The sequence below is a fragment of the Sapajus apella genome, unplaced genomic scaffold, assembly GCF_009761245.1.
Source record: "Sapajus apella isolate SASKATOON/1434 unplaced genomic scaffold, GSC_monkey_1.0 scaffold77, whole genome shotgun sequence".
Taxonomy (NCBI): Eukaryota; Metazoa; Chordata; class Mammalia; order Primates; family Cebidae; genus Sapajus; species Sapajus apella.
The window spans coordinates 1752725-1776894 of NW_022437017.1; the positions used below are offsets into that span (position 1 = coordinate 1752725).

At 47.7% G+C, this 24170-nt stretch overlaps 1 protein-coding gene across 2 annotated transcripts in view; it reads left to right on the forward strand.

The window, feature by feature from the left end:
- Window positions 1-24170, forward strand: part of DNMT1 (DNA methyltransferase 1) — a 53337-nt gene that overhangs the window by 10139 nt on the left and 19028 nt on the right. The window contains exons 2-21 of one of the 2 annotated variants that reach the window (XM_032251840.1): window positions 516-552; window positions 1374-1481; window positions 1677-1896; window positions 2798-2873; window positions 5369-5447; window positions 7010-7044; window positions 7742-7826; window positions 11599-11633; window positions 13520-13607; window positions 15382-15416; window positions 15994-16075; window positions 17078-17112; window positions 17431-17476; window positions 17573-17653; window positions 17728-17837; window positions 20954-21072; window positions 21495-21587; window positions 22341-22492; window positions 22602-22789; window positions 22894-23080. In XM_032251840.1, coding sequence (XP_032107731.1) covers window positions 516-552; window positions 1374-1481; window positions 1677-1896; window positions 2798-2873; window positions 5369-5447; window positions 7010-7044; window positions 7742-7826; window positions 11599-11633; window positions 13520-13607; window positions 15382-15416; window positions 15994-16075; window positions 17078-17112; window positions 17431-17476; window positions 17573-17653; window positions 17728-17837; window positions 20954-21072; window positions 21495-21587; window positions 22341-22492; window positions 22602-22789; window positions 22894-23080 — 1891 coding nt within the window. Of the gene's footprint in view, window positions 1-515; window positions 553-1373; window positions 1482-1676; window positions 1897-2797; window positions 2874-5368; window positions 5448-7009; window positions 7045-7741; window positions 7827-11598; window positions 11634-13519; window positions 13608-15381; window positions 15417-15993; window positions 16076-17077; window positions 17113-17430; window positions 17477-17572; window positions 17654-17727; window positions 17838-20953; window positions 21073-21494; window positions 21588-22340; window positions 22493-22601; window positions 22790-22893; window positions 23081-24170 lie in introns of those variants that run through there. The other variant, XM_032251841.1, reaches the window with a different exon arrangement.

Consider the following 24170-nt stretch of genomic DNA (forward strand, 5'->3'; position numbering starts at 1 on the left):
TTATTGCCCAGGCTGGAGTGCAATGGCACAATCATGGCTCACTGAAACCTCTGCCTCCTCGGTTCAAGTGATTCTCCTGTCTCAGCCTCCCGGGTAGCTGGGATTACAGGCATGTGCCACCACACCCAGCTAATTTTGTATTTTTAGTAGAGACAGGGTTTCTCCATGTTGGCCAGGCTGGTCTTGAACTCCCAACCTGTGGTGATCCGCCCACAAGTGCTGGGAATACACATATATATACATAGACATGTATATATGTATACATTCTGTTACGGAGATGCTGTATAATCTCATCATCAGAAAAATCACCCCCAAAAGGGGAACCTTGTTCAGATCAGATGACTTCTTAGCATTAGGCATTTCAGTAGGACACTCTAGACAGTGGTGGAGAGACAAAAGCCAGCTTATTTTTTTCTGACTCTCAGATTAAACTTCCTTAGAACTGTGATATTCTTACAGGCAAATGAAGTTGCTTAACAAGTGTTTGTGTTTTCTCCCCTATTTTTTTCCCTCAGGCTCAAAGATTTGGAAAGAGACAGCTTAACAGAAAAGGTAATCTCCACCTTAAAGCTTTTCTTAGTACCAAATGTGACTGACATGCTTTGTGCCTCATAAAAAGAGGTTTGTTTTCTTGAAGTGGATTTGGCACTTTTTCCCATGAAGTTTTAAAGATAATTGTGATAGTCTTGTTAAATGTTGGCACTAATTTACTGCTAACAGTTTTTTTTTAACCATCTCAGTTACTAAACAGTCTATTTGGGATTGTAACTTGTCCTGGTAACACTGTTGTGTTGTGTTTTTGTTGTTGTTGTTGTTTTGAGATAGGTTCTCATTCTGTCGCCTAGGCCGGAGTGCAGTAGCAGTCTCAGCTCAGTGCAACCTTTGCCTCCTAGGCTCAAGTGATCCTCCCATTCAGCCTCTCAAGTAGCTGTAACTGTGGGCTCAAGGCATCACGCACAGCTAATTTTTTATATTTTTTGTAAAGATGGGATTTTGTCATGTCACCCAGGCTGCCTTGAACTCTGGGGCTCAAAGAAATCCATCTGCCTTGAGCTCCCAAAGTGCTGGGATTACAGGCATGAGCTACTGTGCCTAGTCAACACTTTTCAAAAGCGCAGTATTGTACTTATAAACCATGATAAGTCTCCATCTCACTTCCAACTTTCCCATTTTTCACCACTTTGGAGACAGGAGTGAAGTGATCCTAATGGAAATAACCCTGAACATGTTTCATGACTAGTTTTTTGGCCAAGACAGCGTTGCCTGCCATTCAGTCATTGTGATGTGACCAGGCAGCTCAGTAATTTGTGTATTAGTCCATTAGTGAATAGCTTGGGAATGTGGGAACTGCTAAACCTATACTCTTCCCTTAGGAATGTGTGAAGGAGAAATTGAATCTCTTGCACGAATTTCTGCAAACAGAAATAAAGAATCAGTTATGTGACTTGGAAACCAAATTACGTAAAGAAGAATTATCTGAGGTAAGTCAGTTTCCAGTATCTTAGCCTCTAGAAAAACGTCTCCTCCCTGTAACTTCTATGTGACCAGGGAGGCAGCTCGATCCCCAGTTGTCCTCGTTGCCTGATGATGATGATGGAAACGAATGTGTTTCCTTGTTCTCTTGACTGCCACTTGTTTACATTCACTGCTGCTTAAATTATCCTTTCCTGCTGTAGGAGGGCTACCTGGCTAAAGTCAAATCCCTTTTAAATAAAGATTTGTCCTTGGAGAATGGTGCTTATGCTTGCAACCGGGAAGTGAATGGACGTCTAGAAAACGGGACCCAAGTAAGAGGTGAAGACCGTAGAGTGAGAATGGCAGATGCCAACAGCCCCCGCAAACCCGTTTCCAAACCTCGCACGCCCAGGAGGAGCAATTCTGATGGAGAGACTAAGCGTAAGAGCACGATTCATTTTCCTTTTAATTAGTTTTGAGACGGAGTCTCACTCTGTTGCCCAGGCTGGAGCGAAGTGGCATGATCTCAGCTCACTGCAACCTCCGCCTCCCAGATTCAAGTGATCCTTAGCCTCCGAAGTAACTGGGATTAGAGGCATGTGCTATCACACCTGCTAGTTTTTATATTTTTAGTAGAGATGGAGTTTAACCATGTTGGCCAGACTGGTCTCAAACTCCTGACCTCAGCTGATTCACCCACCTCAGCCTCCCAAAGTGCTGGGATTAGAGGTGTAAGCCACCATACCCAGCTCTTTATTTTTATTATTTTTATTTTTTTGAGACACAGTCTTGCTGTGTTGCCCTAACTGGAGTGCAGTGGTATGATCTTGGCTCACTGCAACCTCCCTCTCCTGGGTTCAAGTGATTCTGCTGCTTCAGCCTCTTGAGTAGCTGGGATTACAGGTGTGCACCACTACGCCCAGCTAACTTTTTTGTATTTTAGTAGAGATGGTGTTTTGCCATGTTGCCCAGGCTGGTCTTGAATACCTGAGATCAGATGATCTTCCCACCTCGGCCTCCCAAAGGATTGGGATTACAGACACAAGCCACAGCACCTGGCCTACTTCATCTTTAGATATTGTAAGGAGAGGTTCTATTTCCTGGCCTTCTTTAGCGTTTGGGCCCTCAAATAACTGACGTGATATGGCTCAGCAAACTGGCAGCTGCTAACTGTCAATATTAGCAAGCTGGTTATTGACTAGAATAAAAATGCAAAGATGCTTAGTCCTCAGAACCTGGTTTCCTGCAATAACTTGGTAATGTTTAACTGCATCATTGCTGTGGGATTTCTATTCATAGTGGCTTTTTGTTTGTTGTTAATGCTTTTTTTTTCTTTAAACAGCTGAACCTTCACCTAGCCCCAGGATTACAAGGCAAAGCACCAGGCAGACCACTATCACATCTCATTTCACAAAGGGGTCAGTATCCGATAAATTGGCAGCTGGCTTTTTTAGGGGCCAGCTGTTTTGGGATGGAACTGGTAGGGTGTCAGGTGGCAATTCTGTCTTCCGTGTTGATAGGTTTTTGTCTTGCACTTCTGTTCACTAGACATTCATGAATAGCCTTTCTGAAAACCTTAACCTGTTTTTACTCACATAGGAAAGTTCAAATGTACACAAAATCATGAATTTTGTATAATGAACCCTGAAATACCCATCATCTAAAGCCAACAGTTATCCACTTACAGCCATTGTTTTATCTATGTCCCTGTGTTGTGTGTCCCCACCTGGATTACTTTGTCCATAAATATTTCAGTATATTTCTAGACAATGAGATATCTTTTGACAACTTTTTCTTTATTACTTATATTTTGCAATAATTGCTAACACTTAACAGTCTTTTTTTGAGACGTCTGGCTTGGTTAACGAGGCTGGAGTGCAATGGCATGATCTTGGCTCTTTGCAGCCTCAAGCAACCCTCTCACCTCAGCCTTGCGAGTAGCTGGGACCACAGGCATGTGCCACCATGCCTGGTTAATTTTTTGTGTATTTTTGGTAGAGACTGGGTTTCATCATGTTGCCCAGGCTGGTCTTGAACTCCTGAGCTCAAGCACTTTTCCTGCCTTGGTGTGGCAAAGTGCTGGGATTACAGGTGTGAGCCACTATGCCCTTCACAAACAGTCTTTCTTGTTTTTGTTTTTGAGACTGAGTCTCACTCTGTCGCCCAGGCAGGAATGCAGCGGCACAATCTTGGTTAACTGCAACACAACCTCTGCCTCCTGGGTTCAAGCGATTCTCCATCCTCAGCTTCCTGAGTAGCTGGGATTGCAGGTGCATGCCAACATGTCTGGCTATTTTTGTATTTTTAGTAGAGATGGGGTTTCACCATGTTGGGCAGGCTGGTCTTGAAATCCTGACATCAGGTGATGTGCCCACCTTGGCCTCCCAAAGTGCTGGGAGGAGTGAGCCACCATGCCCGGCCAAAACAGTCTTTTTAACAAGACAAAGTATAATACTGTTCTGATGCCTTATGAAAATGTAAGAATTTCCTAATATCAAATATATAGTTGGTATTCACATTTCTTCCTTTGTGGTGAACAAGCTTTTGTGGCAAACTAACAGCCTTTGGTTGACTTGTTTCTTAAAGTTGTAGATTCTTTCCCTCCTATTTTCCTGTAAATTCCATAATTCCTTCTCTTCTCTTTTTGCTGTTTACTTGAAGAAATTCATTCATTTGGGGCCGGGCACGGTGGCTCATGCCTGTAACCCTAGCACTTTGGGAGGCCGAGGTGGGTGGATCACCTGAGGTCGGGAGTTCAAGACTAGCCTGGCCATCATGGTGAAACCCCATCTTTAAAAAAAAATAATTCATTTATTTGTCCAATAGTTTTTAGATTGGGCTGATTGCATTCTTGTGGTGTTCCACAGGTCCCTTTGTCTTATGTTCCCTATAAAGTGATAGATAGAACTACAGGCCTGATCACATTCCAGCTTTTTATTTTTTATGGCGTTTTTTTTTTTTTTTTTTGGCGGGGGGCGGAGGGACGGAGTCTTGCACTGTTGCCCAGGCTGGAGTGCAGTGGCATGATCTCGGCTTACTGCAACCTCCACCTCCTGGGTTCAAGCAATTCTCCTGCCTCAGCCTCCTGAGTAGATGGGATTAAAAGTACCTGCCACCCTGGCTTACGTTTGTACTTTTGGTAGAGACAGGGTTTTACCATGTTGGCCAGCCTGGTCTGAAACTCCTGAACTCAGGTGATCCACCTGCCTTGGCCTCCCAGAGTGCTGGAAATACAGGCGTGAGCAACTGTGCCCGGTCTGAGGCTGACTTTATGGATGGTACTGTGTCTCTCCATCAGAGAGGTGTGTAACGCCTCTTCTCTGACACCAGCAGCTGTTGGTCAGTTCTGAAACCCGTGATTTCTTAGGACTTGCAAGATGACAAGACAGCATTCTAAGCCCATCATTCAGAGAAACTTTAAATCTGAAGCCTCGTGCCAGGCGTGGTGGCTCACATCTGTAACCCAGCACTTTGGGAGGCAAAGGCGGATGGATCACCTGAGTCAGAAGTTCCAGACCAGCCTGACCAGCATGGAGAAACCCTGCCTCTACTAAAAATACAAAATTAGCTGAGAGTGGTGCACATGTCTATAATCCCAGCTACTGGGGAGGCTGAGGCAGGAGAATCACTTGAACCTGGGAGGCAGAGGTTGCAGTGAGCCAAGATCACATCTTTGCACTCCAGCCTGAGCAACAAAACCGCAGCTGTGTCTTTAAAAATATTAAAAAAAAAAAAAAACCCGAAGCATCTTTCAACATCCTGGTGAACAAGGGCCCTTGCTGGGAGAGAAGGCATCCATGCCCTGAACTGTCCCTAAGGGAGTGCATTGAGGAAGGAGGCCTGTCAGTCACTCCAGGCTCGCTGGAGGTCTAGGGTCTTGTACGCTAATGGTCGGCCTCACTGTGTGTGACAGCCCTGCCAAACGGAAACCTCAGGAAGAGTCTGAAAGAGCCAAATTGGACCAGTCCATCAAGGAAGAAGACAAAGACAAGGTAGGGCTGGAACTTACATTTCCTGACTCCAGCTGAACTTGGTGTATTTGATTGTGACCTCATATGTGGTCTGTTCAAGTAAAAACCCTGTCTAGCTAGAGCTCTCCAGAGAGATGGGACCAATCGAATGTATATGCGTGTATATGGATGAATAGATACGTTTATACATATGCACGTGTATGTGCGTACGTATATATAATTTTATTTTATTTTTGTGGGTACATAGTTGGAGTATATATTTATGAGGAGAGACATGTATTTTGAGGAAGTGGCTCACAAGATTGTGAAAGCTGGTAAATTTGAAGTCCACGGGGCAAGGTAGAAGCCCGGGGAGAATTGATGTCACAGCTCAAGTCTGAAGACAGTCTTATATACATACGTGTTATATATATATATATATATATATATATATATATATATATATGTATGTATATGTATTCTAACTTTTTTTTTTTTTTTGAGACCAGGTTTTGCTCTTATCACCCAGGCTGGAGTGCAGTGGCGTGATCATGGCTCACTGCAGCCTCCACTTTTCAGGCTCAAGCAATTCTCCTGCCTCAGTCTCCTGAGTAGCTAGGATTATAAGCACCCACCACCACGCCCAGCTAATATTTTGTATTTTAGTAGAGATGGGGTTTCACCATGTTGCCCAAGTTGGTCTCGATCTCCTGAGCTCAAGTGATCTGCCTACCTTGGCCATGTAAAGTGCTGGGATCACAGGCATGAGCCACCGTGCCTGGCCAGGTTTTTTTCTTTTAAGCTTTTTTTGATGTAGAGTCTCACTCTGTCGCTCAGGATGGAGTGCAATGGCATGATCTTGGCTCACTGCTCCCTCCGCCTCCCAGGTTCAAGCGATTCTCCATCCTCAGCCCTTCTGAGTAGCTGGGACTGCAGGCATGTGCCACCACGCCCAGTGAATTTTTATATTTTCAGTAGAGATAGGGATTTACTGTGTTGGCTAGGTTAATCTCAAACTCCTGACATCAAGTGATCCACCCATCTTGGCCTCCCAAAGTGTGGGGATTACCGGTTTTTTTGTTTTTTTTGTTTTTGAGACAGGTCTCGCTCTGCCACCCAGGTTGGGGTGCAGTGGCGCAGTCATGACTCGCTACAGCCTCAACCTCCTGGGCTCAAGCAATCCTCCCACCTCAGCCTCCCAAGCAGCTGGGACTACAGGCGCATGGCACTCAGCTAATTTTTCTATTTTTTGTAGATTTGGGGTTTCCCCCTGTTGTCCAGACTGGTCTTTAAATAGATAAACAGATTTCTGACACAAGATGGAGAATCTTTGATTCTCTTATGTCGTATCATTAGGCAAACTCTAGTGATGGGCAGTGTGCCTGCCTACTTCTCGGAACTGCCTTTGTTTTGGGATTGGTAGGGCATTAATACCGGAGTAAGAGTTTCTCAGGTCTTCTCCCCAAGACCCAAGCCCCCTCCTTTTCCACTCCTGTTATAACTGTGTCAACTATGTTAATATTTCAATTCACATTGTGGTGTTGATCTTCCCTTGAAACCAGTATTCTTACCTTTTTTGTTCTTCTTCCTTTCCCTCCACACAGGATGAGAAGAGGCGTAGAGTTACATCCAAAGAACGGTAAGAATAGTTACTATACTTTTCTTTTTCTAAGAGTTGTGTAATCTTGATCACAAAATTGCTGTTTCAGAAAGTTTAAGGCCGGGCACAGTGGCTCATGCCTGGAATCCCTGCACTTTGGAGGGACTGAGGCAAGCTAATCATTTGAGGTCAGGAGTTTAAGATCAGCCTGACCAACATAGTCTTTAGTAGAAACCCTGTCTCTACTAAAAATACAAAAATCAGCTGGGTGTGGTGGTGGGTGCCTGTAATCGCAGCTGCTCCAGAGGCTGAAGCAGGAGGACTGCTTGAACCCAGGAGGTAGAGGCTACAGTGATCTGAGATCATACCACTGCACTCCAGCCTGGGCGATAGAGCAAGACTCCGTCTCAAAAAAAAAAAGTTTAAAAAGAGCTTTATCGTGAGTTTCCATGGCAACCATATCCTCATTAAGGATGTTGAATTGGGGGTCAGATCATTAGTGTTTAGATTGAATTTGAATTCTCCTCTTTCCTTGGAAGGAGTGAATTGAGGATGGCTGACATTGGAACCATATGTAAAAATTGTATCAATTACTGAATGTTAAATAAGTATGTTTCTGTTAGGGCTCCTGAGATAATGAAGGTTGCTTTTGGGGGTAGGAAAGAGGAGCTTTATAAGAACAGCTTCTGTGGGGAGGCTCTTGGCATTCACACTTGGGGTCTGTTTTGCTTGACAGAGTTGCTAGACCACTTCCTGCAGAAGAACCCGAAAGAGTAAAACCAGGAACATGCACTGAAAAGGAAGAAGAAAGAGATGAAAAAGTAAAGTTCTGTCACCTCCAAGTTTGTTAATTCTCCTTTAATTCTATACCATCCCAATTTCTTTTCAGAACGCAGGGACAGGGTGTGGGGAACGTGGAGGAACAAGATGGCTTTTGCCAGTGATCGAAATGGTCTTGATTTTGGCTAAAATACTTTTCAAACTTGTTTTTTGGTGGTTCTCTACATGGAAGGTGGGTTATGAGGTTGTGATAGTGAGGATCTTTGCTACTTATTTGTGGTATTTATTTTATTTTCTGTGTGTGGGGGGGGGTTGTTTTTTTGAGATAGTCTCCTGCTCTGTCACCCAAGCTGGAGTGCAGAGGTGCAATCTCAGCTCACTGCAACCTCCGCCTCCCAGTTTCAAGTGATTCTCATGTCCCAGCCTCCCGAGTAGCTGGGACTACAGGTGCCCACTGCCACGTCCAGTTTATTTTTGTATTTTTAGTATAGACAGGGATTCACGATGTTGGCCAGGCTGGTCTCGAACTCCTGACCTCAAATGATCCACCTGCCTCAGCCACCAAAGTGCTGGGGTTACAGGCATGAGCCACCATACCGACCAACCTTTGCTAGTTTATCAACTAGTCACAGAGCTTCAGTTTGTTACCTTGCCCACTTGCTTCTCTGGCTGACAAGATCTTTGTAAAGATCTAATTTTCAGACATAGGAGGTGCTAATTTTTCTTTTCTTTTTTGAGACGGAGTCTTGCTCTGTCGCCCAGGCTGGAGTGCAATGTCATGATCTTGGCTCACTGCAACCTCCGCCTCCTGGGTTTAAGTGATTATCTTGCCTCAGCTTCCTGAGTAGCTGGGATTTCAGGCGGCTGCCACCACACCTGACTAATTTTGTATTTTTAGTAGAGATGGGATTTCACCATTTTGGTCAGGCTGGTTTCAAACTCCTGACTTGAGGTGATACACCCACCTTGGCCTCCCAAAGTGCTGGGATTACAGGCATGAGCCACTGCGCCCCGCCTAAAACACTTTTCAAACTTGTTTTTTCGTTGTTTTCTACATGGAAGGTGGGTTATGAGGTTGTGATAGTGAGAACCTTTGCTACTTTTTTGTGGTATTTTATTGTATGTTACTGTTTTATTTTTGAGACAGTCTCCCGCTCTGTCACCCAGGCTGGAGTGCAGAGGTACGATCTCGGTTCATTGCAACCTGCGCCTCCCAGGTTCAAATGATTCTCGTGTCCCAGCCTTCCGGGTAGATAGGACTATAGGCACCCACCACCACGCCTGGCTAATTTTTGTATTTTTAATAGAGACGAGGTTTCACAACATTGGCCAGGCTGGTCTCAATCTCCTGACGTTGAATGATCTGTCTGCCTCAGCGATCAAAGTGCTGGCATTACAGGCATGAGCCACCACACTGGCCAACCTTTGCTACTTAATCAACTAGTCAGAGTTTCAGACTGTCACCTCGCCCACTTGCTTCTCTGGCTGATGAGATCTTGGTGAAGATCTAATTATCAGACGTAGGAGGTGCTAAAATTCTTTAGCATCATCCAGACATAAAATTGCATTTTTCTCTGTGAAGTCAGACCAGCTCTTTCCCCAGTCCCCCATCTTTTTTGTAAAATCTGAGCATCTAAGGTTCTAAGCAATACAGATGTTGAATCCTGTTTTTTTCTTTTAAATGCCTAAGGGCCAGGCATAGAGGCTTATGCCTAAATCCTAGCACTTTGGGAGTCCGAGGTGGGTGGATCACTTGAGCTCAGAGTACAGGACTAGCCTGGATGATGTAGTGAGACCCTGTCTCTACAAAAAATACAAAACTTAGCCTGGTGTGGTGGAGTGTGCAGCATGTAACGTGCCTGTAGTTCCAGTGTCTTGGGAGGCTGAGGCAGAAAGATGACCTGAGCTCAGGAGGTTGAGGATGCAGTGAGCCATTTTTACCCTACTGCAATCCAGCCTGGGTGACAAAGGAAGACTGTCTCAAAAAAAAAAAAAAAAAAAAAAAAAAAAAAAAAAAAAAAAAGACTAGAAATTACTTACCAACTTGGGTGGGTAGTGAGTGCCTTTCTCAGGAGGCTGATAAAGGATAGCTGTCCATTGGGGAATCAACTAAGATAATGCAATTTTTTATTTTTTTTGGAGACAGTTTTGCCCTTGTTGCTCATGTTGGAGTACAGTGGTGGGATTTCGGCTCACTGCAACCTCTGCCTCCCAAGTTCAAACCATTCTCCTGCCTCAGCCTCCCGAGTAGTTGGGAATATAGGAGCCTGCCACCACGCCTGACTCATTTTTGTATTTTTAGTAGAGACGGGGTTTCGCCATGTTGGCTAGGCTGGTCTCAAACTCCTGACCTCAGGTTCAGGAGTTCACCCACCTTGGCCTCCCAGAGTCTAGGACTACAGGCGTGAGTCACCGCACCCAGCCGAGGTTGGTCTTTCATTGATCACCTTTCCTACCCTGATTCTAGTTAAATTAGACAGCAGTTGCAATCAGTGCATACCTGGAGTTCGTTTCAGAACAAGCAGTCCTAATGGGCTAGTTCAACCACCACCCCGCAAAGAAGGAACCTGGGGCAAGATTGAAATCGCTCACCTTTAGGCACACGCGCAGGATCTCTTTCTGGCAGTAGGAAGGTTTGCCATGTGTGTCTTAATACCAGCAACCTTTGTGATCTCTTCCCAAACTACCACATGGAGGGTTTCCAAGGGTCGGATTTGCTTTGCCTGGTTCTTCTATGGCAAGATGTATCTAGTTTTGTTGTTGTTGTTGTTTGTTTTTGAGACAGTCTTGCTTTGTTACCAGGTTAGAGTGCAGTGGTGCTATCTTGGCTCACTGCAGTTTCTGCCTCCCAGGTTCAAGCGATTCTCCTGCCTCAGCCGCCTGAGTAACTCGGATTATTGGCGCCCGCCACCACACCCAGCTAATTTTCGTATTTTGAATATATACAGGGTTTCACCATGTTGACCAAGATTGTCTCGATCTCTTGACCTCATGATCCACCCACCTCAGCCTCCCAAAGTGCTGGGATTAGAAGTGTGGGCCATCATGCTGGGCCATGTCTGGTTCTTTAAATGCAGCCTCAGGCTGGGTGTGGTGGCTCATGCCTGTAATGCCAGCACTTTGGGAGACTGAAGTGAATAGATCACTTGAATTCAAGACTAATCTGGCCCCATCTCTACCAAAAATAAAAAATAAGCCGGGCATGGTGGTGTGCACCTGTAAATTCAGCTGCTTGGGAGGCCGAGGCAGGAGAATTGCTTGAACCTAGGAGGTAAAGGTTACAGTGAGCCAAGATTGCACTGCTGTCCTCTGCCTGGGTGACAGAGTGAGGCACCATCTCATAAATAAATGAATAAATGCAGTCTCACTGGATGTGTTGTTGTGTTGGAGCTACTTTCCAGATTGGGCCATCCTACTTCATTCCTTTATATGGAAAGTGGAGATCTGTAATAAGGGTACTTTCTGTGAGGCCATCAACACTTACTGATGACAGGTGGCAGAAGAATTTTGAAGTAAAAATACTTAAATAGCAGTGTTGTAGCATCTCCTTTCTAAAAGTTTCATTTCCTTTCTACTTACCCCACTGACGAAGAAAAGTGCTGTCTTGAACACCTGGGCACAAGTGATCCTCCCACTTCAGCCTCTCAGAGTTCTGAGAGGACAGGTGTCAGCCGCTGTGCCTGGCTGGTAGACTGTCTTTACTCCCACCACTGGACTCTAGGATAAGTTCAGGTGTTTTATTTCCATAGGACACTTTAATAGATCCAAACAAAATAAAAAAAAATTAACGTGTCTTTTTTCCCCCCAACTTAGGAAGACAAGAGACTCCGGAGTCAAACCAAAGAACTGTAAGTACAGCGAACCTGCCTTTGTGTTTTATGTTGTGAAACTGAATTGCTAGCCTAAGTATTCTGGTAAAGTAACGTGTTGGTGTGGAACAATGGGCACTAATTATACACCTCTTATTTGGGCAACTTCTACTTGTGAAAGGCGAGACTGCCCTGCAGTGAAGGCTGAAGTTAGCTTCTTTAATTGTAACTTTATTTTGGGAAGGAATCTCGCTCTGTCACCCAGGCTGGTGTGCAGTGGCGTGATCTTGGCTCACTGCAACCTCTACCTCCCGGGCTCAAGCGATTCTCCTGTCTCAGCCTCCTAAGTAACTGGGACTATAGGCACATACCACCATACCCAGCTAATTTTTGTTTTCAAAAATACAAAATACAAATTAAAAATAAAAAGACACAAATATTTAATATTTAAAAATACTAAATTTAAAAATAACACTTAAAAACAAAAGTACAAAAAAATTAGCCGGGCATGGTGGATCATGCCTGTGGTCCCAGCTACTTGGGAGACCAAGGTAGGAGAATCACTTGAACCTGGGAGGTGGAGATTGCAGTGAGCCAAGATCACACCACTGCACTCCAGCCTGGGCGACATAGTGAGACTCCATCTCAAAAGAAAAAGAAAAAACAATTAGCTGAAGCAAATGTTGAGACTGAGCCTGAATCCAGAGACAGCATTTCGCCATATTGGCCAGGCTGATCTTGAGCTCCTGACCTCAGGTGACCCTCCTCCTTCAGCCTCCCAAACTGCTGGGATTACAGGGTGACTTTGTCTTCGATTTTGTTCCTCCTGACCCCTGGGCCCTCCTCAGGGTTGGTCACACAGCTGTGTGTCGTGTGGTAGTGAAAGGCCATCGAGTGAGCAGCTGTGTCAGTTACCTATCGCCGTGAAAATGCTGTGTGACAAATGGCCCCAAGGCCAGAGGCCTAGAACAGTGTGCATTTGTCAAGCTTGCCTGTCTGCGGCTTGGTGGCTGTTGACTGATCTTGAGCTGGCTTAATGGGGGTGGCTGGGCTGACCTACCTCTGCCTTCACTACTTGGCCAGCCTGGATAGATGCTTGTGGCTGTGCAAGGGCATGAGGGCAAAAGTGAAAGTAGCACTTTTTCAAACCTCTGTTGAAAAAAAAATTGGGCCGGGTGCAATAGCTCACACCTATAATCCCAGTAGTTAGGGAGACTGAGGCAGGTAGATCACTTGAGGTCAGGAGTTCAAGATCAGCCTGGCCAACATGGTCTCTATTAAAAATACAAAAAAATTAGCCAGGCATGGTGGTGCATGGTCCCAGCTACTTGGGAGCCTGGGGCAGGAGAATCACTTGAACCAGGGAGGTGGAGATTGCAGTGAACTGAGATCATAACACTGCACTCCAGCCTGGGTGACAGAGCAAGACTCCATCTTGGGGGAAAAAAAAAAAACAATTAGCTGAAGCAGATGTTGAGACTAAGCCTGAATCCAGAGGTGGGCAGAATACCCCTCCTGAGCGGCAGGGCCATGGCAGAGGGAGAGGTGAAGACTCAGACCCATGTGTAGTCAGCTGTCTAGTCACTGACTGACAGATCGCATATCAGCCCAGCTCTGCTAAACCTGGGCAGGCCAGTTATGAGTCTTCCTCCACTGCAGGCTGGGTTCCCATCAGGCCACAGAAATCAGGGCATTCCCTTTTCTGTTTTTTTGCATCTCTGACCAACATTTAGGTGGGGTGTTGAAGGTGTTCTTGAGGACCATGAGTCCTGACGTAGTAGTAAATGCCCTCAGTTTCCTGCAGTGAAGAGGCCACCTGTCCTCTGAACCTGGAGGGGAGCCTCTGTCAGCCCTGGGAGCCTGTTGGTCCCGGTGCAGGGTCCCCGAGCTGACCAAGCCTGCGCGTGTGTTGTCTTCTATGATAGAACACCCAAACAAAAATGGAAGGAGGAGCCGGACAGAGAAGCCAGGGCAGGCATGTATGCTGATGTGGATGAAGATGGAGAGGAGAAAGTAAGGGTGGGATCTTTGTTTCTGAACTCCCCCTTATTCTTCTGCTCCTGTTCGGTTGGGCGGGAGGTTGCAGGATGGGGCTCTGGGTTCAAGTCCAGCCCCATCCACCCAGGCTCCATGGGGCTGTCCAGATTCTTTTTCTCTGTCTGGGGGCTGGGATTTGTGGCTACATCCCTGTGCCCAATGCCCAGTGAACACAGTTGTCCTCTCATTTGCCCTAGAGAGGGTCTGTGTGCGCCTGGGCTGAGACGTGTGTGAATCATACTCTCTTGAGGCCTAATTGCCGAGAAGCCTTGATACATGTCAGCTCTGACGCACTTGTCAGCCACACCTCGATTTTTTTACCAGCCTCCTACATTTATCGGAGACTAGCTCTCCCCCTGCCAGCCTCCCCAGTCTAGTTCAGCCAAGTGCATACATTTAAACCCTAAAGCGTCATGTGGAGCACAGCTGGGCCTCTGTCAAAGTACAGGACGGCCAGGTGGGCTGCAGGCTCTCCTGCCTGAACGCTAGGGAAGGGGGGAGCTAGGTCATTGGTGGGCGGGGGGGGCGGCGAGAGGCGGCGCATCCCTATCTAAGAGAGGCTGAAGACACCAAGAGGGTCTCTATGGGTTTCTGCCTGTTGTGTTCTAGGGAGTGGAGCCCAAAGTTACGGGCTTGGTGGGTGGCCAGTACCCTGACTTCTGACCTGGCCGCCAGTGGGCCTCCATCCTCACCCCGTAACAGGGGAACTTTGGTATGGCCTCCAGCCTCCCACTGTGACGCCTTACTGTCCCTCACCTCTTCTGTCCAGATATTGGTCACCTTACTGTTGGTACTTGCCTGGGATCCCTTCAGACTGGAGAAAGCTTAGTTGCCTAATCACATTACTCCTTGCCCTCTATCAGAAACTGGCAGGGGCCTGTGCTCACACTGCCAGCACTTTTGCCTCCTGGTAGAAAGGGATGTGAGGGCCGGCATGGTGGCTCATGCCTATAATCCCAGCACCTTGGAAGGCTGAGGAAGGCAGGTCAGTTAAGGTCAGGAGTTCGAGACTAGCCTGGCTAAGATGGTGAAACTTCATTTCTACTAAAAATACAAAATTAGCTGGGCATGGTGGTGTGTGCCTGTAATCCCAGCTACTTGGGAGACTGAGGCAGGAGAAGAGCTTGAACCCAGAAGACAGAGGTTGCAGTAAACCGAGATCATGCCATTGTATTCCAGCCTAGGCAACAAAAGCAAAACTCCATCTCAAAAAAAGAAATTATTTTTTTGTAGAGACGGGGTCTCACTGTGTTGCCCAGGCTGGCCTCGAGCTCCTGGCCTGAAGCAATCCTCCCACTTTAACCTCCCAAAGTGCGGGGATTACAGGTGCACGCCACTGTACACAGCCTGTAAATAAAGTTTTATTGGAACAGAGCCATGCTTTTCATTTACATTTTGCCTGTGGGTGCTGTTGTGCTACTGTGGCAGAGACCGATCATCCTGACACAGACCATGTGGTCGGCAAAGCTGAAAATACTTATCCTCTGGCTCTTTCAAAAACAGTTTGCCAAGCCCTAGTCTAGGAGGTGGTTTAGTGCTCGCTTGTTTGTATCCGGTAGGAAACTAAGTGGGGGAAGTGAAGCCTCCTGTGTACCCGGTAGATCTTCCTAGGCCTGCCTGTCCTCCAGCTCCACAGTGCTGGGATCCATAACCTGTAATTTTTGCTGTTTGCATTTTGTCTCACTCTGGCTCAGAAACTAATTTTTTCCCTTCTTCATCTCTCTACCTCGTTTCTATTTTTCTCTATTAGGATGAGAAGAAGCACAGAAGTCAACCCAAAGATCTGTAAGTGGTTAAAATGCTTGTGCCTTTGTGTCGTCTAAACCAGCAGAAGGCCTGTGCTAGGCTGAGTGTGGTGGCTAACGCCTGTAATCCCAGCACTTGGGGAGGCTGAGGCGTGAATCACCTGAGGTTGGGAGTTCGAGACCAGCCTGGCCAACATGGTGAAACGCTGTCTCTACTAAAAATAGAAAAATTAGCTGGGTGTGGTGGCAGGCGCCTGTAATCTCAGCTACTTGGGAAGCTGAGGCAGGAGAATCGCTTGAAGCCAGGAGGCAGAGGTTGCAGTGAGCCAAGATTGTGCCACTGCACTCTGGCCTGGATGATAGGAGTGAAACTGTTTCAAAAAAAATAAATAAAATAAATGCCTGTTCTAGAAACCTGTGGTGACGTAGACAGGTGCAGGGACCCTGGGGCCTCTGAAGGCCTCTTCTCAGGATGACAAGCCGGCAGTGTGCCTGTAGGGCTCCCATGGGTATCTTGCTTTCCCCTGGGGAGGCATTAGTTTGTCATTTTCCGTGTTAGTTGGTGATGTGGTTAGTGTTTCTAAGCTGCTGCTTGCTGTGTATCTGTTCACCTGCAGAGCTGCCAAACGGAGGCCTGAAGAAAAAGAACCTGAAAAAGCAAGTCCACAGATTTCTGATGAAAAAGATGAGGATGAAAAGGTAAAGGCCTTATTTTTCTTTTGCTTTATTTTTCATGTTGCCCAGGCTGGTCTTGAACTTCTGGCCTTAAGTGATCCTTCTGCCTTGGCCTCCCAAGGTGCTGGGATTACAGGCATGGGCCACTTGTGCCTGGTCTGTTTGTTTTTGACATTTTATTTGAATCAGGACCCAAACAAGGTTTATATAATGGATTTGGTTGAGAAGTACCCTAAATGTTTCATCTGTAGTTCTCCCACACCTTCATATACTTGTAACTTGTGGAAGGTTATCTGTAGTTTCTGGGGTTCTGGACTTTGCCTGTCACGTCTCCCTGTAGCCCTGTCTGCTGCAGGCTGCTTGAGCACATGCTTTGTTGTTGTTCTCTATAGAACTTTTGAAATAGTGCTGTGTGTGTTCTGCATCACACAGGAAGCACAGTTGTCTTTCTTGGTGAAACTGATTGTTGAGTTAATGTACTGTCCGCCTGACCCATCCACAAAGTCCTCTCAGCTTCCCATCTAATGTGGTTTTTTTTGGTTGGTTTGTTTGGGTTTTTTTGAGATGGAATCTTACTCTGCCCTCAGGCTGGAGTGCAGTGGCAGGATTTTGACTCACTGCAACCTCCTCCTCCTGGGTTCAAGCCATTCTTCTGCCTCAGCCTCTTGAGTATCTGGGATTGCAGGTGCCCGCCATCATGTCTGGCTAATCTTATTTTTAATAGAGACGTGATTTCGCCCTGTTGGCCAGGCTGGTCTGGAACTTCCAACCTTAAATGATCTGTGTGCTTTGGCCACCCAGAGTGCTGGGATTCCAGGCATGAGCCACCATGCCAGGCCTGGCTATAAGATTTTTGATTATACAAGTTCAGGTGGTGGAGTGAGTAAGAGCACACCTGCTGGTCCTCTCACTGCCTCCCTCCCCATCTGTCTGTTTTATGATAATCACATACACAAAGTTCTTAAGACCAAAGCACTATCTGGGCGTAAAACGCTCTTGTATCCTTTACTCCTGTTTTCCCTGCAGGAGGAGAAGAGACGCAAAACGACCCCCAAAGAACCGTAAGAATTTATTCCTGGCATTATCCAAAGCTGATGGTAATGTTAAAATTATGGTTCTAGAAGAAAAGGGAAGGGGTTTTAGTAATTGCCAGAGCAACCTTGGGGAGCAACTTTTGGCTCATTTTGGATTGGGTTGGTGAACATGGGACCAAGCTGCGTCAGGCAGGACGGCCTTGTGGCGAAGAGCCACTGTGACCTCGTACCTGGGCCTCACAGCAGCCAGGGCCTCCCTGTGCCAGGTACCTCAGGCAGAAACCTCACAGGGGCGATGTTGATATTTTCTGAAACTATTAAATGATCTTGTGCTTTTTCCCCCAGGACGGAGAAAAAAATGGCTCGCACCAAAACAGTAGTCAGCTCTAAGGTACATGCCTGGATGGGAATAAAGCTGGTGGCGGTGCTCACGAGGTGGCTGGGAGCGGCTTTCTGAGCGCCGTCATCTGTGTTCCTGCTCCTACAGACCCACCCTCCCAAGTGCATTCAGTGCGGTCAGTACCTGGACGACCCCGACCTCAAATATGGGCAGCACCCACCAGATGCGGTACGTGCAGCTCTCTTCCCAGCCTTCCACCGCCCGTCCCTTGTCCTTCTGCTCACCAGCCCCATGTCCTTCAGGTGGATGAGCCGCAGATGCTGACAAATGAGAAGCTGTCCATCTTTGACGCCAATGAGTCCGGCTTTGAGAGTTACGAGGCACTTCCCCAACACAAACTAACGTGCTTCAGGTAATTGCACTTTGGTGTGCATGTTTGCTTTGTGGGAGGAGGCACTTCCCCAGAGGCCCCTACGGGCTTATGATTCTGGTGACATCTTTTAGTGCCTGACCTACAACATGTCTTAAGCTAACACTTCTTGGTTAAGAGCCAACGTGGAGGGCTGGATGCAGTGGCTCACTCCTATACCAGCACTTCAGGATGCTGAGGCAGGCAGATCACTTGAGGTCAGGAGTTAGAGACCAGCCTGGCCAACACAGTGAAACCCTGTCTGTACTAAAAATACAAAAAGTAGCCGAGGGTGGTGGTGCGCACCTGTAATCCCAGTTACTCGGGAGGCTGAGGCAGGAGAATTTCTTGAACTCGGGAGGTGGAGGTTGCAGTGAGCCAAGATGGTGCCATTGCACTCCAGCCTGGGTGACAGAGTGAGACTCCGTCTCAGAGAGCCACTGTGGAAAGCTGGTGAAGGGACAGTAGACCTTTGCTGGTTCTTTTTTGTTTTGGTTTAGTTTTTAGGTTTTTATACTACATATATTACCTTTCCATTCTGCCCACACCCTGAAGGTCACACACTGAGATGAAGGCCTACTCTGTGCTAGGTACCAGTGATCTAGGTGTTATGGATGTAGCTGCTCAGGTTCTGCTTTATGGAGCTGGCTCCGTGGTACCTGTCAGGTAGTCACAACCATGACAGATTTAAAAAGCCTGGTGCCATGCAGAGAGAATGAGTGGGAGGAATAAGTTCTGTTAAGACAGGAGAGGCAATGACTTCAGTAAAGGCCTTGGTGACCTGCAAGAGAAGCAGCCCAGGGGATGGCAGAGTGGGGCCCTCCAGGTAGAAGGGGGCATGAGTACCAGGGCTCGGAGGGGCCTGTGCCAGCTGTGGAAGGTGAATGGCGAGGCTGGTGTGGTGGTTGGTGGGTTGGGGCCCACATAGGGCTTTAGTGTCCTCTGAGGGAGGGTGCCTGGAGCGTCCAGCCCATACCTTCGCCAAGGCTCACCTCAGCTCTTGAGTGGGCAGAGGCCCAGGGCTCTCAGGCATTCCCGGCCTATTTTTTTCCCTTTCCCTGTGGGTGCAGTTACCCTCCAGGGCTTCACGTTGTTCTTTGTGGGAAATGCCTCAGCTCCAGGAATGGCCCTGCCTCCTTTTAGGCCTGGGTGGTGTTTTCCGTCTCTGTGAACGGGAGGGGGAGTGCCTTGGGGGCCCCTGTTGGAAGCACCCCCAGTAGCAGTTCCTGCACCCGCTTGGAAGGCATCTACACGCTCTCTGTGCTTGGCTGATGGTGGCTTCCCTCCCTCTCCTTCTTTGGGATCCTGATCCAGATAGAGATGTTGTTGCGTTTACCAGCAACCACTAGCCCCCTAGGCCTGGCCCAAAGCAGGGCCACACACCTCTTCTTGTTGGTGCGAATGAGGCGTCCTGTGGTGGGCAGAGCTGGCAAGCACACTGTCGGGCCTGCCTCTGGCCTTCATCAGGACAGAGACTTAGGGGAGCCTGGGGCTGGGGCTGTCAGAGGCCTGAGTGTCTCAGCTTCCTCCCTGAGTTGAGGTCTGTCATAGATTCGTTCCTGAAGGGTGGGATGGTGGCGTGGGGGACAGTTCCCAGAAGTCATATTCCTTCTCTACTGGAGCTGGACTGCCTGGGTTATTTAGGGACTCTCCGTACTGCTGTACTTGACCTGAAAGTGGCGCATGGAAGCCAGTCATGGGTGGGGTCTGGCCTGGGAACTGGTGGGTCCTGCCCCTGCCTGGGATTTAGAGCTTCTCTCCCCTATGTGTCTCCTGTATGAAGAGAGCCTCCGGCTCATCTGTGCAGTGGGGAGCAGGATCCCCTCCTCTGTTGGCCCTCCGTTGATCCTCGCTGTCTTTATCCGTCTGTCTCTTCTTCTGGGCTTTTCATCCTAAGGGCGGGGCTGCCATCTCTTCTGTCTGCCATGCCTGGCACACAGTAGGGGAGCTCCACTGGAGGTGTTCGTTTTTTGTTTGAGCATTTCTGGTCTCCAAGGCACAAAGCTAAGTGAGTGTTGTGAGGGGTGTTGTCCAGACACCTGTGCAGACCCCTACATAGGGGCTCTGAGGATAACCCAGCACCTTCGGCTGGGAGGGGGTATGGCCTTTGTGTCTAGATGAGTAGGTTCGTGAGCAGAACCCCCAGTTCACATCTTTTTCCTTAAGTTTGACATCTGGTCTCTTTGTCTTCCCTAAGAAACGTGCTCCCAAATGTCAAGGGTGCCCCCCACACCGTGTTGGAGATTTATGCCCAAAAGGAGACAGAAATCCTTCCCTCCCACATCCTTTTTCCACACTGTTCTGTAACCTGCTTTCTTTTTTAAATTGAGATCTAACTCATATGATATAAAATTAACCATATACGAGGTATCTTAAATAAGAGTATTCATAGATATATAAAGCAGATTGGTGGTTGCAGAGGGTTGGGGTTCAGGGGCCAGTTGGGAGGAGTCTGGAGAGATGCTGCTTAATGGGAATGAGGCTTTATTAACGTCTGAGTGACGGAAATGTCCTGCAGCTGAATAGAGGTGGTGGCTGCGCAGCATAGTGGAGAGTTCTAGAAACCACTATTTCCCACACTGTAAGTCTGATCTCTTGGTATTGCTCTTGCAAACACATATACCCTTGATGCTTGGGTGGGAGAATAAGGTAGAAACTCTGGGTGATATAACACTGTCTTAATCTAGTGTTCCGCAACCAAAAAATGAGCATCGGGGCTGGACACGGTGGCTCACACCTGTAATCCCAGCACTTTGGGAGGCCAAGGCAGGTGGATCACTGGAGGTCAGGAGTTTGAAACCAGCCTAGCCAACATAGTGAAACCCTGTCACTACTAAAAATACAAAAATTAGCTGGGCATGGTGGCACGGGCCTGTAATCCCAGCTACTCAGAAGGCTGAGGCAGGAGAGATACTTGAACCTAGAAGGTGGAGAGGTTGCAGTGAGCCAAGATTGTGCCACTGCACTCCAGCCTGGGGGACAGAGCAAGACTCCGTCTCAAAAACAAACCGTAAGTGTCGGACTTGCATTGTCTCATTTCCTGGTACCTGATCTGAACTCTACACCATGACCTGCCTTCAAGGCTTAGCTGGTAAGTGTGTGCCTTGTTTCCTGTCTAGCGTGTACTGTAAGCATGGTCACCTGTGTCCCATCGACACTGGCCTCATCGAGAAGAATATCGAACTCTTCTTTTCTGGTTCAGCAAAACCAATCTATGATGATGACCCATCTCTTGAAGGTAAGTGGAATGGTCCAGGATTATGTTTGGGTACACTTTAAAAACAGCCAGGCATGGCGACTCACATCTGAAATTCAAGGATTTCAGAGGTCTGAGGCCAGAGGATCGTTTAAGACCAACCTGGGCAACATAGCAAGAGCCTGCCTGTACAAAAAAATAATATTAATACACACACATATATAAATAGAAACATACAAAGCAATATTCAGCTGGAGCTACTGCCTTTTAAAATTAGAGCATGAGACTTTGTGCCAGGAACAGCTGTAGGCCAAGTCACCCTGGTGACTGAGGAGCACTGACCTGGCTGATGGGATGTCTGCTGAGCTGGGCACTTGGAGGGCCTCTGTACCCTCCTGGGTTTGAGATGTGAGTCAGAGCCCTTAGGCCATTTCCTTTGGGGAAACTTTCTTTTTCTGCTCTAGGTGGTGTTAATGGCAAAAATCTTGGCCCCATAAATGAATGGTGGATCACTGGCTTTGATGGAGGTGAAAAGGCCCTCATTGGCTTCAGCACCTGTAAGTGTGTGGCCCATCATAGGCTGGCCCGGGGTCTAAAAGGGGGCCTTTGTATTCTCCTTCCTGGGGTTTGGCTGGGCTCTGGTGGGAATTCTCAACAGGCTTGCAGAATGCCATGTGACTGTGTGGGAACTTTAGCGGGTTCAGTTGGGGTAGCCTCTTGTATCAGTTAAGACTGGCTCTGGAACAGACTCTCCAGTTATAAGAGCAGGTCTTGGCTAGGTGCGGTGGCTTACACCTGTAATCCCAGCATTTCGAGAGGCCAAGGCGGACAGATCATTTGAGGCCAGGAATTCAAGACCAACTTGGCCAATGTGATGAAACCCCATCTCTACTAAAAATACAAAAATTGGCCGGGCGCGGTGGCTCAAGCCTGTAATCCCAGCACTTTGGGAGGCCGAGGCGGGTGGATCACGAGGTCAAGAGATCGAAACCATCCTGGTCAACATGGTGAAACCCCGTCTCTACTAAAAATACAAAAAATTAGCTGGGCATGGTGGCGCGTGCCTGTAATCCCAGCTACTCAGGAGGCTGAGGCAGGAGAATTGCCTGAACCCAGGAGGCGGAGGTTGCGGTGAGCCGAGATCGCGCCATTGCACTCCAGCCTGGGTAACAAGAGCGAAACTCCGTCCCAAAAAAAACAAAATAAAAAAAACAGATTGTCGGGTGAGCTTGGTAGACTCCTCCCTGCTCTGTGGCCACCATAGGTGCCATCAGATTCCAATTCCTTTTTCACAACTCTGTTCACCCCAGCGTTCGCCGAGTACATTCTGATGGATCCCAGCCCTGAGTATGCGCCCATATTTGGGCTGATGCAGGAGAAGATCTACATCAGCAAGATCGTGGTGGAGTTCCTGCAGAGCAATTCCGACTCGACCTACGAGGATCTGATCAATAAGATTGAGGTAAGAGATGGAGGTTCCTCACCATCCAGGATTCCCACCGAAACTTGCCTTCAGCTCGATCTAGGCCAGATTGGCTTAAGCATGAGAGAAACCTGTTCTGTCTTTCAAGACCACGGTTCCTCCTTCCGGCCTCAACCTGAATCGCTTCACGGAGGACTCCCTCCTGCGACACGCACAGTTTGTGGTGGAGCAGGTAGAGAGTTACGACGAGGCTGGGGACAGCGACGAGCAGCCCATCTTCCTGACGCCCTGCATGCGGGACCTGATCAAGCTGGCTGGAGTCACGCTGGGACAGAGGTAAGGCATGGCGGGGATGAGAGTGAAGACCAGGGACCGGGAGGGTAGAGCGTGGCCCATGTCCTCTGTCCCAGTCCTCTGAGATGCTGGAACCTCTCCTGTAGGCGAGCCCAGGCAAGGCGGCAGACCATCAGGCATTCTACCAGGGAGAAGGACAGGGGACCCACAAAAGCCACCACCACCAAGCTGGTCTACCAGATCTTCGACACTTTCTTCTCAGAGCAAATTGAAAAGGATGACAGAGAAGACAAGGAGAATGCCTTTAAGCGCCGGCGGTGTGGCGTCTGCGAGGTAACCTTGCCTGTGGGGGCTCCCGCTCCCCTAAAGCGGCCCAGCCTCTGGCCTGATCTGTGGATGGTTCCATCTTTCTCCCTGTGGCTTGAGACTCTGACTGCTCAAATGTGACCCCTGAGACAGAAATTAGTTAGTGGTCTGGGAGGACCCTGCATGCTTCATGGAACATCGATAAGACAGATATCCACAGAGGCGTGCTTGGGTGCTTTGCTGATAATTCCACTGGCCTTCACTGAAGAGCCTGGCTTCTGGGTGGCTCTGCTGTGCCTGCATCTCACTGTTCAAAGGGTCCCGTGTGAGGGCTAAGGGGGAGTTCACACCTAAGTGGACACTTTGTCCAACTTAGATTTAAGGCCCTTAGGAGGCCTCCCTTTTTGTGAGTTTTAAAAATCTATATTTACTTTCCTCAGAAGGAACCAACCTAGTCCTATGACCCAGAGACCAGGTAAATTTGATACCTATCACTTGATTTTCTTTTGGATGAACACTGGCTTCAGGCCTTTGCCTTTGATCCCCGTGGCATCCCTTAACAGGAGCCTGCATATCCTCGCCATTCTTTCTTTTCTCAGTTAACCCTTTTTTTTTTTTTTTTTTTTTTTTTTGAGACAGAGTCTCACTCTGTTGCTCAGGCTGGAGTGCAGTGGTGCAGTCTCAGCCCCTCCACCTCCCAGGTTCAAGCAGCTATCCGGCCTCAGCCTTCGCCTCCCAAGTAGCTGGGATTACAGGCATGGGCTACCATGCCCAGCTAGTTTCTTTGTATTTTTAGTAGAGACAGGATTTCACCATGTTGGCCAGGCTGGTCTTGAACTCCTGCCCTCAAGTGATCTGCTCACCTCAGCCTCCCAAAGTGCTGGAATTACAGGCATGAGCCACTGTGCCCGGCCCTTAAATCTTTTGTTTTTAATTATACAACTGTTATGTGTCGACACAGGTAGATCTAGTTATTTCATTTTGAGTATTCTGTAGTATTTCATTAAATGAATATCCTAATTTACTCCTCAATAATAGGCACCTCTTCAGGATTATAAATATACAGCAGCATCCTTGAGCAAAGCTTCTCGTCAGTGTATCTGCTTAGAAGTAGGCC